Below are 20,258 nucleotides of genomic sequence, written 5' to 3' on the forward strand. Positions count from 1 at the left end.
ATAGACGTCTCCATACTAGCCTGATCCATAGCCTGATGTTGATTATGGGATAGAAGGGAAGGGTCTGCCCCACATCAGTTAAGAGTCCTAGGTAATCATAACCACAGGTTATATATTAAAAATGGACTTTTAAGTATACAGGCATTAAGGATTTTAACTGTAATCCTTAGGATATTCTGTCTCAGGCAGAAAGAAAAAGCCCCCTTGTGATTAGCAGGGGTGTACTGAATAACTGGCACAGAAGTTAAAGCCTAGTTAAAGAAAATGTATTATGAAAGGCCCAAGGATAACTGGTAAGGGGGTTTGGTAAACATCATGTGATCATGGGATGACCTAAAGTTGTCATGGACTGATCACACAGTCACATGATTACATAACCATCCAAATCATGTTAATCAATAAATAATGCGATTGGTTTGTAACAGCCAAAGGCAAGCTCAAAGCAAAGGTATAAAAGTGTGTGTTTCCTTTTGTTCAGGGGAAAAGACTTTGAAATGCCAGAGGCTTTCTCCCTGCTAATGTAAAACAATAAACTCATAGATACTGGCAGATGACCAGGCAGGATATCAAGTGATTCATTTAGTCATTCTGTCCCAACAATTTGGTGGTTATTTTTGATTAAGTCTGAGTTGCTCTGATCTTTTGGAAGGATTTTTTCTACAAGGTCTTGAATGTTTTCTTGCTGGATCAGGTCCAGAGTGAAACACAGCCTGAGTGAGTATGGTTCAGAGAATTTGGAGGGAGCATGGAAATTTGGTGTCGAAAGGAAGAGGTGCTTTTTGCTTGGTTTTTTTGGCTTATTGTTTGTAAGATTTGTTTCAAAGACGATAAATTGAAGCCAAGGATCAGTGGCCCAACAATAAAGAATAACATCACAGATAAACCATATGTTTATTTGTCGGTGATAGCTACAAATTTGACTATGTTACTTTCTGATTGGAGGTAAATAGAGGAAATATTTACACATCACAATCTAAAAGACCAGGGCAACTTCTTAAAAATCAAATTAAGAAAAAAGTAACTACCAGGACAGGTGATATGTTGTAGCTGTAGGATGTGGGAGATGGTGGCCCCCATTATAGACCATTGTGACCACATCTGTAGCAAGTCTTAGTTACTTCAGGTTCTCTGGTTCAGAGTTGATGAGCTGGAATCTGAGCTTTGATAACTGCGACATGTCATGGAAGGGGAGAGTTACCTAGATGCTGTGTTTCAGGAGGCAATCACCTGCCTTACATTAACTACCTTGAATACCTGTGTTGGGAGCTTCCTCACTGATAAAATATGATTCCCCTGGCTGCATGTATTAGCTCTCCAAGACTGACCTTTACCCAGGTCCCAAGGGTAGAGATCCTGACCGTGAATGTCCCAAACAGATGACAGATTGACTGACTGTAGCCAAGCCCCTGGACCAACCAACAGTATTGAGATTCCCCATATATACAGCCCCCAACTTCCTCCAACTGACTGGATTGAGCACAAGTCCCCTATAATTTGTGACAATGTATAATTAAATAGGCAGTGTCTGCCGCACAAGCAGCTGTGACATGCTGTAGATGTTAGATTGACACCTCAGTACTCTGACCAGCAAGGTGATCATTTCCCTCACTTGAAAAAATCCCTACTGTAAGCATGACAAGAAGCCTGTGTGTGCGCTCATAATAGAAAGGTAATACTTTGTGCTGATCGTGCTTCAGTGAGAGTCAAAACCTAACAGGCATGGCATGGCAGGCAAGACAAGGCACAGATGCTGTGAGCATGCAGGCAGGCACTATGTGAATGATTGCTAAGACAGTAAGCAACCAGTCCAGAGATGTGACCTGAACCAGTCCATTAGCTGGAACCTTTTCATGAGTGTGAAGTGTAGTCTTTCATACTTAGTTGCCTGTGTCCTGCAATGTATGTCTGTGCATCATAGTGCCTTACCAATGTATTTGAAAGTTGTGAGGGTTTCACAAATGCCAGATGCCAATGTGGTTGGACAAGGGGAGCATGTGGCTAGTGCCTGTGGACAGTGTCCTGAGATATCTTGGTCCAACATAACATGCGACTCCTGCAGAGAAAGCAGAGAGCTGAATTCACCAGGTATCCACTCTGGTTTGCATGTTAGGTTTCCTTGACATCCAGATTATTTGGTGTGGTGCAATCTGAATATTAATGAGCTAATTTGGGCCATTAACAAGCCAGTAGTCCTCCTTAATTGGCAACTTGTGGTTGCCTCACAAGAAATTTCCATGTCACTGGTCAAAAGCTTAGCAGATGGAGTGAAATGCCCTCAACATTGAGAAAGACCTTGCCAAAATTCTCAGCTGATTCCATTACAAAACTTGCCATTGTCCATGTCACTCAGATTCCTATAAGTTTCCAACCTATGTCTTCAGGGTTGCACCTACCAGAATTCCACTCTGCCGCAGCTGCAAAGTTCAGAAAGATTGCAGGTATTTCTGAGTCCTTGACACTGAAAATCTATTGGTGATATTGTGTCTGTCCAATGTTCCTGGTGTTGCTGTCTTATTAATGTTGTTAACCTCTACGCATTTAGTATGTTAGAGCCTATGCTGCAAATGGATTGCAATGCATTTGTCTGAAATTCTAAATGTTGATATCCCATGTCACAATTTCAGGGCCAGTCAGAATTCAATCACAAATTGTCTTCACATGGTCACCTGTAACATGGATTTATTTATTTCTAACTGTTTTGTTTGTCTGAATGTTTGTAAACATTCAGCTATGACAAGCAGAGAATATTGGCTTACATTGAATTATATCTAAAATCTTAACTAAATTTTGTGCTTGACTAATTGCACTATCAGGTGAATACACTAGGATGAGATTTAACAATGTTGGACTTAATTGGCAAATCATTGTTTGATACTCAGTAAATTCAGCTGACTTCTAAATGTTAACTAAAACAAGTAAGTGCTTAACGTTTGAAATGTCATGGCATTTTTATCACAGAAATCCTTCACTTCCAATGCTGCAGGATTCTAGAATCACCAAGCTGAGCATTCACCCTGCTTACAGCCAATTTCTTACTGCTGAGAATCTACGCAATGTGAACTCAGTAAGACAACATGAAAACTGGGCATTTTCAGATTTTTTTACACCGTCTTTGAGGATAAAAAGCTGACTTATTTTTTATGTAGTGGGGTACAGTTTGGGGTGATAAGGCATTAGTTTAGGGCAGTGGTAACCCAACATGATGATGAAATACTAAGATGTCTTCTCCATGGTTAATCTGGATTCATTGCAAAGTCTCAGAATCTGAGCAGTTGACAGAAGGCAATGACATTCCTGTGTTTTACAATGACAGTCATGAAAATCAGAACAAAATAGAAATTAGAGATAATGGGAACTGCAGATGCTGGAGATTCCAAGATAATAAAATGTGAGGCTGGATGAACACAGCAGGCCAAGCAGCATCTCAGGAGCACAAAAGCTGACGTTTCGGGCCTAGACCCTTCATCAGAGAGGGGGATGGGGGGAGGGAACTGGAATAAATAGGGAGAGAGGGGGAGGCGGACCGAAGATGGAGAGTAAAGAAGATAGGTGGAGAGAGTGTAGGTGGGGAGGTAGAGAGGGGATAGGTCAGTCCAGGGGAGACGGACAGGTCAAGGAGGTGGGATGAGGTTAGTAGGTAGCTGGGGGTGCGGCTTGGGGTGGGAGGAAGGGATGGGTGAGAGGAAGAACCGGTTAGGGAGGCAGAGACAGGTTGGACTGGTTTTGGGATGCAGTGGGTGGGGGGGAAGAGCTGGGCTGGTTGTGTGGTGCAGTGGGGGGAGGGGGTGAACTGGGCTGGTTTAGGGATGCAGTAGGGGAAGGGGAGATTTTGAAACTGGTGAAGTCCACATTGATACCATATGGCTGCAGGGTTCCCAGGCGGAATATGAGTTGCTGTTCCTGCAACCTTCGGGTGGCATCATTGTGGCAGTGCAGGAGGCCCATGATGGACATGTCATCAAGAGAATGGGAGGGGGAGTGGATTAGTTCTGTTTTGCTTGCGGCTATCACATACAAAGATCAAAGTGGGTACCGATGGATCCGGTGGAAGGAAGAATGCAGCGATTTTACCTATTACCACCACAGTTGGAGAGGCCATTGATACCATTCTAGTCCCACTTCTTCAATCATCAAAGAAGTGTATTTATTGAATCAGGTTGACCACATGGTTAATTATATGGGTTTCAGATATATCTCAGTTTGGATTAGTAACAAGATAGTCAGCTTTCTTCAGTGAATAAAAATAACAAACTTGTTACTAATAAATGTACTGAAAATCATACAAAAGACTATGGACAACAAATGTTTAGAATGTGCAAAGATAGAAATGATGTATAGTCTGTCATCCTATGAGATAAATATGGGTTGTGGACAATCTATGGTTAAAAACGCAAAAGAATATTTTAAACAGCCATTGCGATCAACCCTACTGATTTTTCAGCAACCCTTCTGTTCCAACCCTAAGATATTGGTGACACTATGGGTCATTGAATCTCATAAATACTATACAAGGGATTCAAATATTTCACTTTTGATGGTCTGGCCCTGAAACCTCCTTAGGAGCCAGTCCATTATAGATTACCACAACAATTGCTTATATTCTGATGGTCTACCTTCCTCTCCTAAGGCCAAGCTTACGTGGATGCTGGAAACCACTTACTCACAGCATAATTCCAGATTTTTCATAAGGAGTGAGCTTCACCAAACAAGCATTACCTCTGATTTTTTTTCCCTGAGCCGTAATCTTGCCGAACTGCACCAAACAAGTAATGTTTGTGGGTTTCTTTCATCTTTACTCATAGGAGCACTGAACTATTCATGGTGCCCCACAGGTCCCAAATTTTTACTTGAAACTTAACTCCAGCACAAATACCTACTAACTAGGGCCTTCTGACTCGTAGAACTTCTTCATGTGTTCTGATTGCATAGAGCCAAGCCTTAAGTCACCTCCTCAGCAACACAGCTCAGCAGCAGGTTTCTGCATAGAGACTGCTTCTGTCTTTATCTGTCTTCCTCTCGAATTGACTGTGACCTATTCTTCAGTGAGTCTTCAACTATTTTGAATAGCCTATTTAAAAGGTTGCAACAAGCCAAGAGTTTCTGCCCTTGACATTTGATGAAGTTTGGCATGAAGGGGGATAACAATACTAAAGCCTCAGGTTCTAGACTCGATTTGTAGCTTGAGCTATGGATGTTGCGGTTGGTTTTCTTGCCAAGCTGGTTTGTTGGTTTACTGACATTTTATACCCTGCTGGGTAACATCAACAGTGTAGCCTCTGATAAAGTGTTGTGTTTTCCCGCTTGTTATTTAAACTCTGGGGTCTACTGGAGTTGATTACCTTATTTCCAGTTTTTCTTGGCGATGGCGGTATATGAGGTCTAATTCTATATGTTTATTGATGGCCTTTTTGGTGGAGGACCAGGTCTTTCGAAATTCCCATGCTTGTTTCTGGTTTGTGATAACAAGGTGCATAGCTGATGAACACAGCAGGCAAAGCAGCATCAGAGGAGCAAGCAGGCTGATGTTTCGGACCTAGACCCTTCTTCATGTGGGGGCGTATGCTATCCTCCTGTTATTTGTGTGACAGGTATTGTTGGGCCCAGCTATTTGGGTATCCGTTGTCTCTAAAGACTTAGTTTTGGACTCCCGTACCCTGGGTAGAGACCACAATACATTGCAGCAACTCAGAACTATGGCAAAATGAAGAAGAATACCTCTACCAAGTATTCGATACAATGGATACTCAAACATGACAGGCATGGATAGCGTGAATAGTCAAGGTCTTTTACCCAGGGAAGAGGAATCCAAAACTAAAAGGTATAGGTTTAAGGTGAAGCAGAAAGATTTGAAAGGGACCTAAGGGGTGATTTTTTTCACACAAAGAATGGTGCATGTATGGATTGAACTGGCAGAGGAAGTTGTGGAGTCTGGTACAATTACAACATTTAAAAGACATCTGGATGGGTACATGAATAGCAAGGGTTTAGAGGGATATGGACCAAATATTAGCAAATGTGACTAGATTTATTGAGGATATCTGGTTGGCGTGGATGAGTTGGACTAAAGGGTCTGTTTTTGCACTTTGTCTCAGTGATTCTATCACTGTAAGCCCCACACATCACCTGGCAGAATTGAAATTACCAATTTGATTGTCTAATGCAGCAACCCTTAGAACTGCCTGTTCCCTAATGGTTACAATGTTCACTCAGTGCCCTACAACACTAATTGAATGCACCATAAAAAAATTATTGGCATCCTTAATGGTTGCTACTTGTTCAAGATGATGGCCAAGCAGTGAAGTCCATGGATTGGCAAAATAGGGTAGAAGAAGAATAGAAAGTGAGAAAGCACAGTGTGAGATTCAGTAGTGGATCTGAGAGTGACTCTTGCATTAGAAAATTATCACATACAAGCTGGCTAGCTGCTTAGAGTTTTAAAGACTGACTTAACAAAATTAACATTAGAATGGAATTTCCCACAGCAAGAAAAGTAATCCTCAGTTTTTTTAGTCTTTTGGTCAAATATTTGTGGGACTATAGATCAATTGACATACAAACCACATTCCTACAAAGTGGAATGTTTCAGACAGAAGTGTTTCTCAGACAGCCTTCAGAGGCAAGCAATACGACAGGTCAACCATGGAAGCTAAGCAAATAAGATTATAATCTAGTCATGAGGTGTATTTTAAGTGAAATCCATTTTGCTGAAAGTAGGTTGTGTTCAACTGAAAAAGCATAATGTTTTATTCATATTAAGGGAAACTTGCTGCCACCCTCATGATATGTGTTGGTTATTTCTCACAGGGATAGTACTGTGAAAGTTGAGAAATATCTTCTTAATAAGCATAAAGTGGAATTAAAGATTGGAAGTCAGGCCCTAGAGTCTTTAAGTATATTGGCTGAGACATTGAGCAGAAAAGGCCTGAAGTTACTTGATTCAACAGTGCTATTTATAAAATAGCACTCCCAACCCAGTATTTGTTCAAGGTCATCACAGAAAGATGGCATTACATCCAAAGAAGAAATCATACTTTTGCAAGCTTAATTTGTTTTGTTTAATTAATTATTTACTCAGTTATGGCCAGATGCTAGTTTTGAAGTATGTAATGCAATGAAATACCCAAAAGTCAAGAATGTTTTAAAGAAATAAAAAAAAGAAAAAAATAAAGTTGAAGAAAGGTATACTACAGCTTCTGTCCTGAGATGGCCAAAAAATTACAAGAAATACTGCCTTTTAGTGGTGCTTTGCATGCCAATCTTCCTGATGTGTATTCAAATGCAGTGGAATTCGCAATGCTTCTTGTGGATAAAAATGGGAAATGTTGATAGTTAGGCTGGAAAAATTAGTAAATAAAAAACATTGTCTAATGTACTTCAGCTTCAGAGCACTGGCTGTTTTGCGAGCAAAGGATATGGGATTCCATTTGTCAGACATTTCAGGGGCAATTCTACACAAAAGAGTTTGTGCATTGAATGTTACATAGACAATCATTTCAAGTGAGATAATGTTAATTCAATAAAAAGCCTAAATGAATAAAAGATTAAGGAACATCCTTACTCGTATTTGTGGGATAAAATTAAATCTCTGAGATTAAATAGTTTGATGTAAGTCATCAAGTACCTGACTGCTTCATGAAAATGAGTGCTTGTCCCAAAATATTCTTAGAGTAGAGGTCCCAGAAGAGGGGCGTGGCGTCTTGCAGTGAAGTACTTTATACAGGAAATCAAAAGCTATGTTTTTTGAAATAATGTTCATGAATATTATTTTTATGTTATTTTTGCAATGGGTAGGAAAGGAATTTGTTTAATTATATATATTAAAGTTAAATGCCAGAAGGTTGGTGTACGTTCTTTGGAAACGACATGCACATATAAAGCGATATGGTGCCTTTGGACCTGGCAATCTGGGTTTAAGTCCCATTTGCCCTGGGAGGTACATCATAGCGTGATCAAACAGGTTGATTTTAGAAAAAAAGCAGCAATACTTTTTGACACTGATGGTGGTTTGTTGAATGAGGAGTTATACATTTGTAATGCCTCACTTTGTGAATACATCTAAAATTGAACAAGGATTGGCTTCTGATCTCCTTCTTCACCAATTAATGAATACAAAATTTTGTTTTACCTTCAGACACAAACACCTGATATTATGCTTCAAATGGAAAAGGTCCTGAGCTGAGAATACAATCAGCAAGACTTACCTCAAACCTCAATGGGTGATGTTTTGATGCAGGTAAAAGGAGATTATATGCAGGTGTTACAATCCCAGCTGATGTTATTGCCTGACAAATGAGATCCCAGACTAAAATCCGGCTTTATAAATAATCGCTTTTTTTTTGTTTTTACTGAACACTTTAAGGAAATTTTAATGAACTGTGTGAATATTACACATTACACAAAATAAATTAGGATAAAATGGGATAAACAAAACTATTTTACGTATAATGTTATTTTTTTTTAAAATACATGCTAAAAATATAATCTCTAAAGTACCCCATATAGTACTTACACAAAAGAATATTCCCTTCGCTATGATGCCAAGAAGTTTTAATTTAACTGTGGTTGCAACTCCCAATCTTGAAACCTGAAAGCCTCTTCATACAACTGAGCTGAAATCTTCTTACTTTGAAGTGTTTTCAGCTTTAACCAAGTTAAAAATTTGGTTAAAAATTTCTACAAAATTCCTTACGCTATTTTCACAATTCTAAAGTATCATCTTTGTTTCTCAAGAGCAACTACTTTACATATCCAACTTCAGCTGGAAAACCTGCAGAGGTCCCCAGCTGAACCCAGAAGCATTTTGTCAAGCTATGGTTGTTTCCTCTAATCAAAAGAAAACACAAAAATCCTTGATTTTCCAAACTGAAGCCAAATGTACAGCTATTTACATTGTGTGCAGGTAATCTCCTCCCAATTTAAACTAAACCCCATTACTGCCAAGAAGACTTTTTCGCATGAACAAAAACAGAAATTGTTAGGGAAACTCATCAGGTCTAGTGGCATCTGTAGAGTGAAAACAAAGTTAACTTTTCAAGTCCAGTGTGTGATAATGCTATCACTTTAAAATGGTCATTTTGTCCTGGGATTTTTTTGAAGAGAGGTTGGAAAGGGAGAGGCTACTAGAAAAGGCCTAAGTAAACAATTTAGGAGGCCTTAAGGATTTTTTTTAATGTTAGAACAATGGAAGCATCTTGAATGGCAGTAGCCAGTTCTCACAGACCAGACTTCCTAGATTTGTTTTAAGCTTTAGCAGTCAGAAACTGTTTGGGATCCCAGAAGAGTTGATAGCTTTAGTGAATGATTCCTAGTTGCGACTTTCTCCGAAATCTCTCTTGAAGTTGTTTCCTCCTGGATTGGAGAACTGCATGTAAAAATCTGTCCGAGTTCACCATTTTGTTAAGAGGTGTGTTTATGGAATGTTACTATATTGGAACAGTTAATTAGTAATGGGTTCTATATCTATTATTCAGTTACGTTTTCCAGTCGTTGAGTAATTCTAAATTCCTCTTTCTTTTTGTTTGTATTTTAAGTATAGTACTTAAATAATAAAATGTGAGGCTGGATGAACACAGCAGGCCAAGCAGCATCTCACTGCTCCTGAGATGCTGCTTGGCCTGCTGTGTTCATCCAGCCTCACATTTTATTATCTTGGAATCTCTAGCATCTGCAGTTCCCATTATCTCTGATAGTATTTAAATAAATTGTGTTTTGCTTAACATCAAGTTGTTTGACCAGTCACATCTCTTCTGGGACATGCACTTCACATCTACCTTTAGCATAAGGAAAGGCTAGGGTCTATGCTAACTTCTTAAAATATTTTGAGGGATCTGGACTGGTCCACAACAAGTGATACTTCTTCAGCCACTAGTCAAATTCAAAAATCCAAACTTAAATTATGATAATACACGTATATAAAGCATGCACCTTCCCTCACAAGAGATCTTCCTCCAAACTACTATCCAGAGCGGAGATTGGAGGAAGCTGGGCAAAAATAATTTTTGCTCAATCCTCCACTTTTACGATTGATGAGATTCTACTACATTCTCACTACCAACGATGTCTTTTGTCTAAGCTGCTGCATACACATGATCAGGTAATGGATTATTCCTATCTGTCCTTGTCTCTGTACTACTGCTACTGAGGTAAAAGCAGTGACCATTGTGGTAAGAGATAGGGGGAATGATTTCATGGGTAAACAGCTGGAACTTTGGTCATCTTTCATTACTAGGCTCATTGAGTCAAATGAAGATTTTAACCTCCAGTTTGGGGGCTTCTACTCTCTTTAACCCACATCCCTTAATACTCTACGGCATGATCATCACTGAATTTTCCACTATCAATATGCAAGGTTTGCAGTTGACCATATATTTAACTGGCCCATCCAAATAAATACCATGGCTTGAGAAGCAGTCAAAAGCTAGGAATCCTGTGGTGAGTAACTCACTTTCTATCTCACAAATACCTGTCCATCAGTCAGAGGTGTGATAGAATATTCTCCATTCGCCTAGGTGAGTACAATTCCAATAGCACTCAAGAATTTTGACATCATAAAGGACAAAGCAACCCACTTGATTAGCACTCCATCAAAATCAACCTTCAACATTCACTCTTGTCACCCCAGCACACAATTGGGAAATGTGTGCTAGCTACAAGATTCAGTGGCTCACAGATGATCCTTCAAAGACAGCTTCCAAACCCATGATCACTATCATCAAGAAAGGCAAGGTCATTAGATGCATGGGAACACCACCATTTACAAGTTTCCATCCAAGCCACTATATCACTGCTGTCTAAGGTTTTTAGAATTGATTTGTATCTCGGGTTGTGGATGTTGTGTTTGGTTGGCTCACCAGGCTGGTCTGTTGCTCCGTGGATGTTTCATTACCTTGCTGGATAAGATCATCAGTGCAGCCTCTGTTGAAGTGCTGTTATGTTTTCCTGCCTGCAATTTAAACCCTGGTGTCCATTGAACTGGATTACCTCGTTTTTGGTTTTCCTTTGCAGTGGAGTATATACGGGGTCTAACTCAATGTGTTTATTGATGGCTTTCTTAGTGGAGTACCAGAGGCAAGCATGGGAATTTCTAGAACCCTGGTGCTCCACAAAGAAAGCTATCAATAAGCATGTAGAGCTAGACCCCATAAACACTCCATTGCGAAGGAAAACCAGAAGTGAGGTAATCCAGCTCAACAGAGGCCAGAATTTAAATTACAGGCAGGAAAACCCAACAGCGCTTCAACGGAGAATGCACTGATGATGTTACCCAGCAGGGTAATTAACCAGCTCAGTGAGCCAACCAACCACAACATATCCCTGTTCCTTTAGTGTCACTGAGTTAAAATCCTGGAACTTTGCTCTTATCAACACTGTGTGCATCGCTACACCCAACGCTGAAATGCATCACCTCAGTAATAGTAAGAGAAAGATACCATTAAATGTGAAATAAATTCTATATCACAACAACACATTTTTAAAACAGTCATATAATAATATGATGCCTGAAGCAAGCGGGTGATGTACTGTCTGCCATTGATCACCATTCGGCTGGAAATGTCCAGTTGAAGGGTTTCACAAAAGTGTTGCGACTGATACTGTTGAGATCAAAAGCCCAGGATGTGATTTTAAAAAAAGTTTTGAAGGACGCAGATAGACATTTCAGACAATAAATGAGGAGAATTTCCAGCAGCACAATGCGGCTGAAAGTTGTTTCTTGCTGTATCAATCAGACTATTTGAATTATGAATACAAGATGTTGATTTTGACTAGAATTACATTGGAAATTTCTCAGTATCCATTAGATTTTTTGATATGGAATCATACAGCTCCAAAGAAGGCTATTTCATTGTTGTGTTTGTGCCAGCTATTAGTGCGGCTGTTATCCAATAGTACCATTCCCCAGAGCCCTGCAATTTGTTTTCCTTTGAAGTTTTTATCAAATTCCTTTAAGAAAAAAAGAAGAGAACAAAGAACAATACAGCACAAGAACAGGCTCTTCGGCTCGCCAAGCCTGTACTGGCACATTTTGCCCTTCCATACTAAAACTGTCTTCACTTACAGGACCCATATCCCTCTATTCCCTTCCTATTCATGTATTCATCCAAGTGCTTCTTGAATGCTGCTATTGTGTCTGCTTCCACTACCTCCTCGGCATCACGCTCCAGGTACTCACCACCTTTTGTGTGATAAACCTGCCTTGAACATTTCTTTTAAAATTCCCCCCTCCCACCTTGAACCTGTGTCCCCATGTGATTGACTCCTCCGATCTGGGAAAAAGCCTCATCCTTTTCACTTTATCCATGCCATTCACAATCTTATAAACTATTTTTGGGTTGCCCCCAAACTCCTGCATTCCAGTGAAAACAAACCCAGTATATCCAACCTTTCTTCATAGCTAAAATCCCCCATACCAGGCAACAACTTGGTAAACCTTTTCTGTACTCTCTCCAAAGCATCCACATCCTTCTGGTCATGTGGTGACTGGAACTGTGTGTAATATTCCAAGTGTGGCCTAACTAATGTTTTATAAAGCTGCAGCATAACTTGTCTATACTTGTACTCAGTGCCCCTTCCAATGAAGGCAAGCATGCACAGGCCTTTTTTAACTACCATATCTACTTGTGGAGTCACCATCAGTGATTTGTGGACCTGCACACCCAGATCCCTCTGCATATCAATACTTCTGAGGGTTCTGCCATTCACTTATCATTTCCACCTGTGTCCTTTAAAACTGTTTTTTTTAAATCGCATCCTGGGCTTTCAATCTCAACAGTATCAGTCGCAACACTTTTGTGAAACCCTTCAACTGGACATTGCCAGCCGAATGGTGATCAATGGCAGACAGTACATCACCCGCTTGCTTCAGGCATCACATTATTATATGACTGCAACTACTGGAGCCATCCAGACAACGCTTCAGCAGTGAGACATTTCCTTTACTGTGTCAACAACATATGCTTTCTTCCCAGAGAAACCCAACATGGTAATACAAACGATTATTTGCTTATAACTTGTGACAGTGCACTATTCTACATCAGTGTATTTCTTTTGTTTGTGTTTTTGTGTGAGTTCTGAGTGAGTGGCATGGCATTAGACTTTTGGGATGAATGCATGAATACATAATCCAGAATATTTAAAAGCACAAAGTTTTCTACTAGTCATTCAAATTGATCACATACTGAAGGGTAAAGAAACATATGCACCTTCCTTTCCAAAAACATAAAGTAAAGACGTGAAGCAATTGAGATTCCAGTTCTAGGACATGGGAGCAAGATTTGGCCAGTTTTACCTTTTGAGTCTGCTCTCCCATTCATTAAGATCATATGATCTGGTTGTTGTCTCAGTTCCAGTTTGTTTGCTTCAAGCAACCCTTGATTCCCTTTTCTATCAAAAATCTTTCAAACTCCCCTTTAATACATTCAATGTCCCAAACTCTTACCACATTCTGAGAAGAGAATTCTGCTAACATTGTAACGTAATTAGAAGCAAAATAAGAATAAAAATAACATTAAAATGCGATAATGCCAAATTATAATGTTTGCAACACATGTACTAACAGCTGTTTTGGTAACTTAGATTTACAAGAATTTTATATTTGTTTCAGAAGTTTCAGAATAGAACAAAGAGAACCACTCAGGATATCAGGAAAATCTACAGAGCTGAAATATGACTCCACGTTGTAAAATGTTCAAAGTATACATGTGCAAATGAAAGGAAGTTAAAGCAGATTGTGCACTTCGCATAATAGAAGTCAACTGAACTGGAGGAATAGTCTTTACTTAATCCACATTGCGACGAGCTCCCTGGATAAGCAGCAGGTTAATATATAAACTTTTTACCTTATAGCTTCGATACCAATCAAACGTAGACTGATGGACTGAAAATATATTTTTCCAACTAATTTTAGGACCATAAATATACCTGCTGGAATTTAAATAGGCCTCACTTCAGTCCTACAGTGTTACACCCATCATACACATCTCCCTCAAGAAAGTAGAATCATAGAATTCCTATAGTGTGGAAACAGGCCATTCAGCCCAACAAGTCCACACCAACTATCCGAAGAGTATCCCACACAGTCTCACCCTGCTAACCTATCCCTGTATTACCCATGTCTAATCTACTTAACCAACACAACCCTGGACACTATGGGCAATTTAGCATGGCCAGTCTCCCTAACCTTCACAGCTTTGGACTATGGGAGGAAACTTGAGCACCTGAAGGAAACCTACACAGACAAGGGGAGAATGTGCAAACTCCACACAGACAGTCGCCTGAGGCTGGGATTGAACACAGGTCCCTGATGCTGTGAGGCTAATCACTGAACCACCATGTTGCCCCACATCTTTCCACATTTTGCTCAGGTAGAACATAAGAAATGATCACTTTACAAACTTCAGGCTCAGAAGGAGTTTTCAGACAACTGGAACTGCTAATTATTTTGCAGTTGCCAAGAACTGAATGTTTTCACCATTTGCGGATTTTGTTCCATTTCATAGAATCGTTGACAGCTGAGAACCTAATGTGTTGGTAATTGGTAAGACACGAGGTGAGAGTGCCAAAAGGAGTTTCTATGGACAAATGTTGAGGTTAAAAGTGGTTATTTTACCTTTGTTCATTGGAAATTCAGATTCTGTGATTCACTATCAAAAAAATGATAGCATACTTAGACCCACCTTTTGTGTCTGACTTGGCTCATTACTATCCCCTTTTGCCTGGTACCATCACGCATTCTGCTTTGCATCTTGCTCCACCTGCCTCTCCATTTATTTGAAATCTGGAACATTTGTAACCTTTTCCTATTGTGACAAAAGGTCACTGACTTGAAATGTTAACGTTGTTTTTCTCTCCACAAATGCTGCATGAATATTTCAAGCTCCTTTGTTATAATTCAGAATTCCATCCTCTTACAGTATTTCTGCCCTGTATAGAAAGTGATAGTATAAAAAATGACACACTGAAGTAACAAGGAGTGCTCCACTAAGGTTAAGATTGAGGCTCTTTTGGAGATGTGAATGACGGGGGGGATGTGGGGGTGTGGGGGCGGGCAGTTGGAGCGGAGGCAGCTTTACTTGTCGTGGAATACTTGATGGAGGAAATGAAAAAACTATCCAATGCTACAGAGCGGACATCCTCACACTTAATGAACACAGCAATGCTTGCAAAATGTATTGAAATAGCATTCTAGCCTAATTGACATTGGAGATAGAACAGACGTGACATGATGTCAATTTTTAAATTAAAAAAAACATATTTATACGACCCTATTCGTAAGATAGTAAAGGGTCTTGATCCTCACTAGTTACAAGATGGATCTTAACACAATGTTACGATTCAGAACACACCCGATACGTGACATTTCTTCCTTTTCGTGGTGTGTGGATGACACGTACGGATCGGTACAGCATGCAGACTGCAGTAAATTAATTTCCAACTCACAAGCCCAGAGCTTATACCGCCTAGAATACACGGCATTCATGGGAACTGGTGCCACAAGCACTGGCACCGAATGCGTACAGGGTACTCAACAGAATCCCACTCGAATGACCAAGCTTTGGCAAAACTGATCAGTGCAACGTTGAAAACTGTAGCACATGTAGCCGTATTCAAAGAAGCAGAAACAGTAAATCTCGGCGCTATGTGAACAGCAACCAGCGACGCGGTTCTCCACACAAGCCACACCGAAGGAAAATATATTTTAAAAGTCCCCCGTCACTATGGGTTTTCGGAATTGATTTCATGTTTAGTGTTTTACAAGCTATGGTATCGCTGGTGTAGCATATTCATGGTAAGTTGAAAATTGAAAACAAATACGTTCTAATGACAGATGGGCGGTAAAGAAGTGCTCAAAGTCCAGTGGGGCAAGCGTTTTGTAGTCATAGAGGGATAAGGAGGAAGCAGGGTAGAAGCGGAGTGTAGGAGGCTTACGTCTGTGTGTGAAGTCGCATTTTATTTTGACTGCACAATTCCTACTGAGAGGTCGTCCATTAACAAACATAAATTCACTCTTGGCTTCTAAAGATTTGATTTGGCACAGGATCAATTTCTGAGAACTGCAAAATTACATTTCGTATACTGTCGGCGAGCTCCGTAATTGCCTGGCGATGAAAGAGGATTCCCAGGTATCCCAACTGCTGCCTGGTACTAGAATCTAACCGAGTAAAGAAACAAAAAATGAGAAGGACTAATACTTGAATGAAATAAAGACAGTTGGTAAGGCTGAATAAAGTGACGTGGGCTTGATCCAATAGCCTCTAATCCTTTCTAAATTCACTACTGGAGGGCCTTTTGTGGATGACTGCGGAACCTTGAAGTAGCAGGATACCAATTTGTGACTATGGTTTTGTAATTAACACGGGAAAAAAGCTCGCTATTGTATCATTTAGAACTAACGGATTTGATTTGTCACTTGCTGGGTGTGCAATGAGGATTGTACGTTTTCATTAGATGGATTAGTTTCTAATAAAGCTTATCAAATGCTGATCGTAGGAATGTTTTCATGATCAAACTTGACGGTATTCTAACTTTTGTAAAACATTATTTATAATTCTAGTATTATTAACCCTACAACTGGCATATTTTATTTCCCCGGTGTTAATAAAAGTGCCAAAATAGTTTCTCTTGCCTTGAATGACAGGACGGTGTGAAGAAAATGGCAGCTTCTAAAACATAGCAAATAGGTACTACTTTGAGCCAAGCCTGTTTGCCTCTCGGTTTACTATGAACAGTATTCTCTGTGATAAGGCCCTGACCAATTTTAAGTGTACTTTAATTTCTAAATCCCTGCACATGCAGCAGATACTGAGGAAGTTATGTGCGTGCTAGGAAACAGAACACCCGGACCAAGCTTCAGTGCGAAGATCGGATCGGATTCATTGCTTCATTCAGTAACACTAGATAGAGTGAGATAGAATAATAAGTCCACTGTACGAAAACATTCTGAATGTACTTCACAGTTAGTTTAATTGCTGATAACATTTATCAATTGAGACAACTAGTCATATTTGTAGCGTCTGCTGGAGAGTTTTTTCTCGTGTTTTGACCTAATACCACACATGGAACCCGCTTCATGCTTGTCTTGGATTTGTATTATTTGCACATTTTAACAACATCTGTATGTTCCAACCCTGAATAAAGATGCTGCCAAAACAACCCGATTACAGGTAAACATGGGATTATATTTACTCCTAAACTCTGACTGATACTAACATTTATTTATGAAACATTGGATGAACGTCGCGCTGATGAATCAGTAGCTGTTTTTGGTACAAATGACTAAAAGATGAAAGAACAGTGAGGATATTGTAGCAAGGGTATGAGGTTAAGTTGCTGAGTACTGGCTCCCTGAACTCTGTGTACTTCTGTTTCCTGGCACTTCGAAATAGATATGCCACAGGTTGTTGTGCATGAAGATATATTAATGTGTCTACAGCCGTATCTCTGATACAAGTTGCTGCATTGCTTCTTATAATAAAATGCAAACCATTTTTCGCTACCCAACAAGAGAAGACTGAAATAATTAATATATACTGGATATTTATACTTGATAATTACCATAATTTGTTGAAACATGATTAACTGATGCACTTCAAACATGTATTTGTATTCTCCCCCCTATCTCATGTTGTTTCTAATTCCTCGTTGATATCTGTCCACATCACATTCTTGAAGAAAGGGTTGACTGATGCTCTCTCTCTCGACCTTGGAATGAACCTGCTACCCGGCCCTTACCAGCAAAGATTGCCTCAGCTTCCCTGTTCTGAGTGAATTCTCTCCTCGCATTCCTCTGCTTCTAAGGCCTGTGGGTGATGGTGGGGTCGGGAAACATGTGGATGAAACCATGCTTTACCTCTCATAAATATTTAAATTGACGCATTTTTGCACAAACAACATTCACAACTTCCATCACAACATGACGAAGACTTTACATTGAACAATGTCACCGCTCAGGTTTGCTGCTAAAGTGCTTGACTGAAATGACAGTCACTCTAATTCTCATTGTCAGGCCAACTCCGACATTCTTCACACACTTTCAATCACAAATTTGCATATATTATCACAGATCGAAAAACACACGCTTCACTGCGGACGACAAATCGATCATTTCGGGCAGTTGCCAAAATGAATAAGTCAGTGCTGTGCTGTAGGTATTGCTTCTGTTTATAAATAGCGACTATCCGCAACTTATGATGACGGTGAGTACGCTACACATGATTAAACCGGGAACACAATCCTAAAACAATCTTTCGCCAAATATTTATTTCATTTTGGTATTCTGTCATGTATTTCAGACCCCAAACAGCAGCCTTGAGATTTACAACTGGATATCTCTCTCTCTGTTCCTTACCAGTGTTACTATCACGTATTCCCTTTCATTCTGACTGCTTTTTTCGTTTTGCTCTCATTAATTGTAGTCACTTTCTCAAGTTGTTTCCTCGCGTTGTTTTCCCCTCTTTAATAATTCACTCTCAAATTTCTACTCTTCATAAAACACATCTCCACTGTTTCTACCTGCTTTTAGATTTCCCATTTCCCTCGCTTGCGTTCCTGTTTCCTGCAATGCTCGTTTTACTGGTGTTTCTGTTACATGCGTTTTATAGAGTCTCCAGCCCCGCTCCATTTCTCCAGTGCAACCATCTCACTGTCCCACCTTACTATAATTTTTCAATTGTTTTGCCTCGTGCCGTTTTTATGCATCAGCTTCCTTTGCCCAAGGTTACAGGGGCTCTTCCACAGAGGTTGCTCGCTCACAAATGTGCTCAAATCCGATCTCTGTACCTTCTCTAGCCTGATTTCTTGTGACTATTTATACATTAGCACTTTGTAGCTTTGTTCTTTGTTCCCCGCATTCCCGAGACTCCCTGGATTTTGCCATGTCCGTGAAGCTTAAAATATAGCGGCTGTGTTTAGGAACTCCGACCGAGATCCAACTAACTAAGCGGGCATCCAGCACACCACTAAACACTTGGCATCGCTCCGTTCTTGGCTCAATTCTGCAGGGTCTTCCTGTAAAACCATCAGACGAGGATGTGAACCCACTGGACACCCTCAATGACTCAGACTCTTTGAATCTTCTTAAAGTTACAATCGGCATCTGCGCCATGGTTAGGAAAAACAAGATTTCAAAATAAAAATGCACTTACTGGCTGTCACTAGGCGGAAATCACAAGTAATTAACACCAGCATTGCGGAGTTCAAATACAAGTGGAAACGTGCCATGCTGTCCGCTCCAGATAACACACACACGGTCTGTCCAGCAGCTGTAAAAGACACATGAAAACAATCCTGACGCCTTCTCTACACAGATATTTCGAAAGAGATAAGACCGAAAATACTAATCTCCCCGACTCCCATCGGACCGAATGACAGTGTTTCAGTCTCAAGCCATTGGTTCTTGGGCGAAGGCTGGAGCTGTTGCTGAAAGTTCACTGCAATGGAAAGCGTTTCACGGGGAAACTAAAAGATAATAAATCCCTCGGGATCAAGTCTGAGCTTTCACGGTTAGATCCCTTTGCTGCTTGCAAGGTGCCAGATTTAGAACACGTCCCTAAACTGTGGAATCATTCAGCAGAAGACGGATCATGAAGGTGGGAGTAGACACTGGAAGATCAGTGAGGATAATGTCGCCTGAATGATGAGGCAAAACGATCATTTCACGCTCAGCAACAGAGGGTACGTGAGATAATAAAGGAGGGGATAAAAAACGGCTGCTGACAGAACTGAAAGTTCCCCGTAATATGGGGGAGAGTGAAGACTGATGGCGGGGAAAGCCCGCCCGTCGCTGGCAGGGATTGGTTTGTGGAGAGGGGAGTCATTCGCAGGTCGGCCAGTGAACAGTCACTGACAGTATCGGCTTGGCTTGCCGCCACCACAGCCTGAGAGAAACTCCTATGAGCCGCGCGCAAGGGAAAAGGGTGGAAACGTTTGCACAGTGCACCACAGAGCCATGAGTTCATGTGCCAAGTTTCCTTGCAAGGACAGGCGTTGAGCCGCGGCTAAACACATTTAAACTTGCCGCCACAAAATGAACTTCCCATTGATATCACTCATTGTCAGGTTTACAACCATATCCGGCTGCTATGTAAAACTTTTCACAAAAAAAACGCAAGACTGTAGCCTCATTCCAAGGAGCATCGCTGTAATGAAATCTAGCGCGTGAAAAGAAAGGAAGAGTGATGGGTCATTTAAACGATTCAATGTGAAATTATGTAACGGCATCATCAGTCATGTCAACATTTTTGAAATAAAAGTGAGACAAATAA

At 40.3% G+C, this 20,258-nt stretch overlaps 1 protein-coding gene across 4 annotated transcripts in view; it reads right to left on the minus strand.

The window, feature by feature from the left end:
* Positions 1 to 19,714, minus strand: part of fndc4a (fibronectin type III domain containing 4a) — a 236,708-nt gene extending 216,994 nt beyond the window's left edge. For all 4 annotated transcript variants that reach the window (XR_007247574.2, XR_007247575.2, XM_048531147.2 and 1 more), the window contains exon 1: positions 19,140 to 19,714. Coding sequence is in view for 2 of the 4 variants with exons in the window: in XM_048531147.2 (XP_048387104.1) it covers positions 19,140 to 19,215 (76 nt within the window). In the remaining 2 variants the exon portion in view is untranslated. The remainder of the gene's footprint in view (positions 1 to 19,139) is intronic.
* Positions 19,715 to 20,258: the final 544 nt, after the last annotated feature.

This window comes from Stegostoma tigrinum, chromosome 4, assembly GCF_030684315.1.
Source record: "Stegostoma tigrinum isolate sSteTig4 chromosome 4, sSteTig4.hap1, whole genome shotgun sequence".
In the NCBI taxonomy this organism is placed as follows: domain Eukaryota; kingdom Metazoa; phylum Chordata; class Chondrichthyes; order Orectolobiformes; family Stegostomatidae; genus Stegostoma; species Stegostoma tigrinum.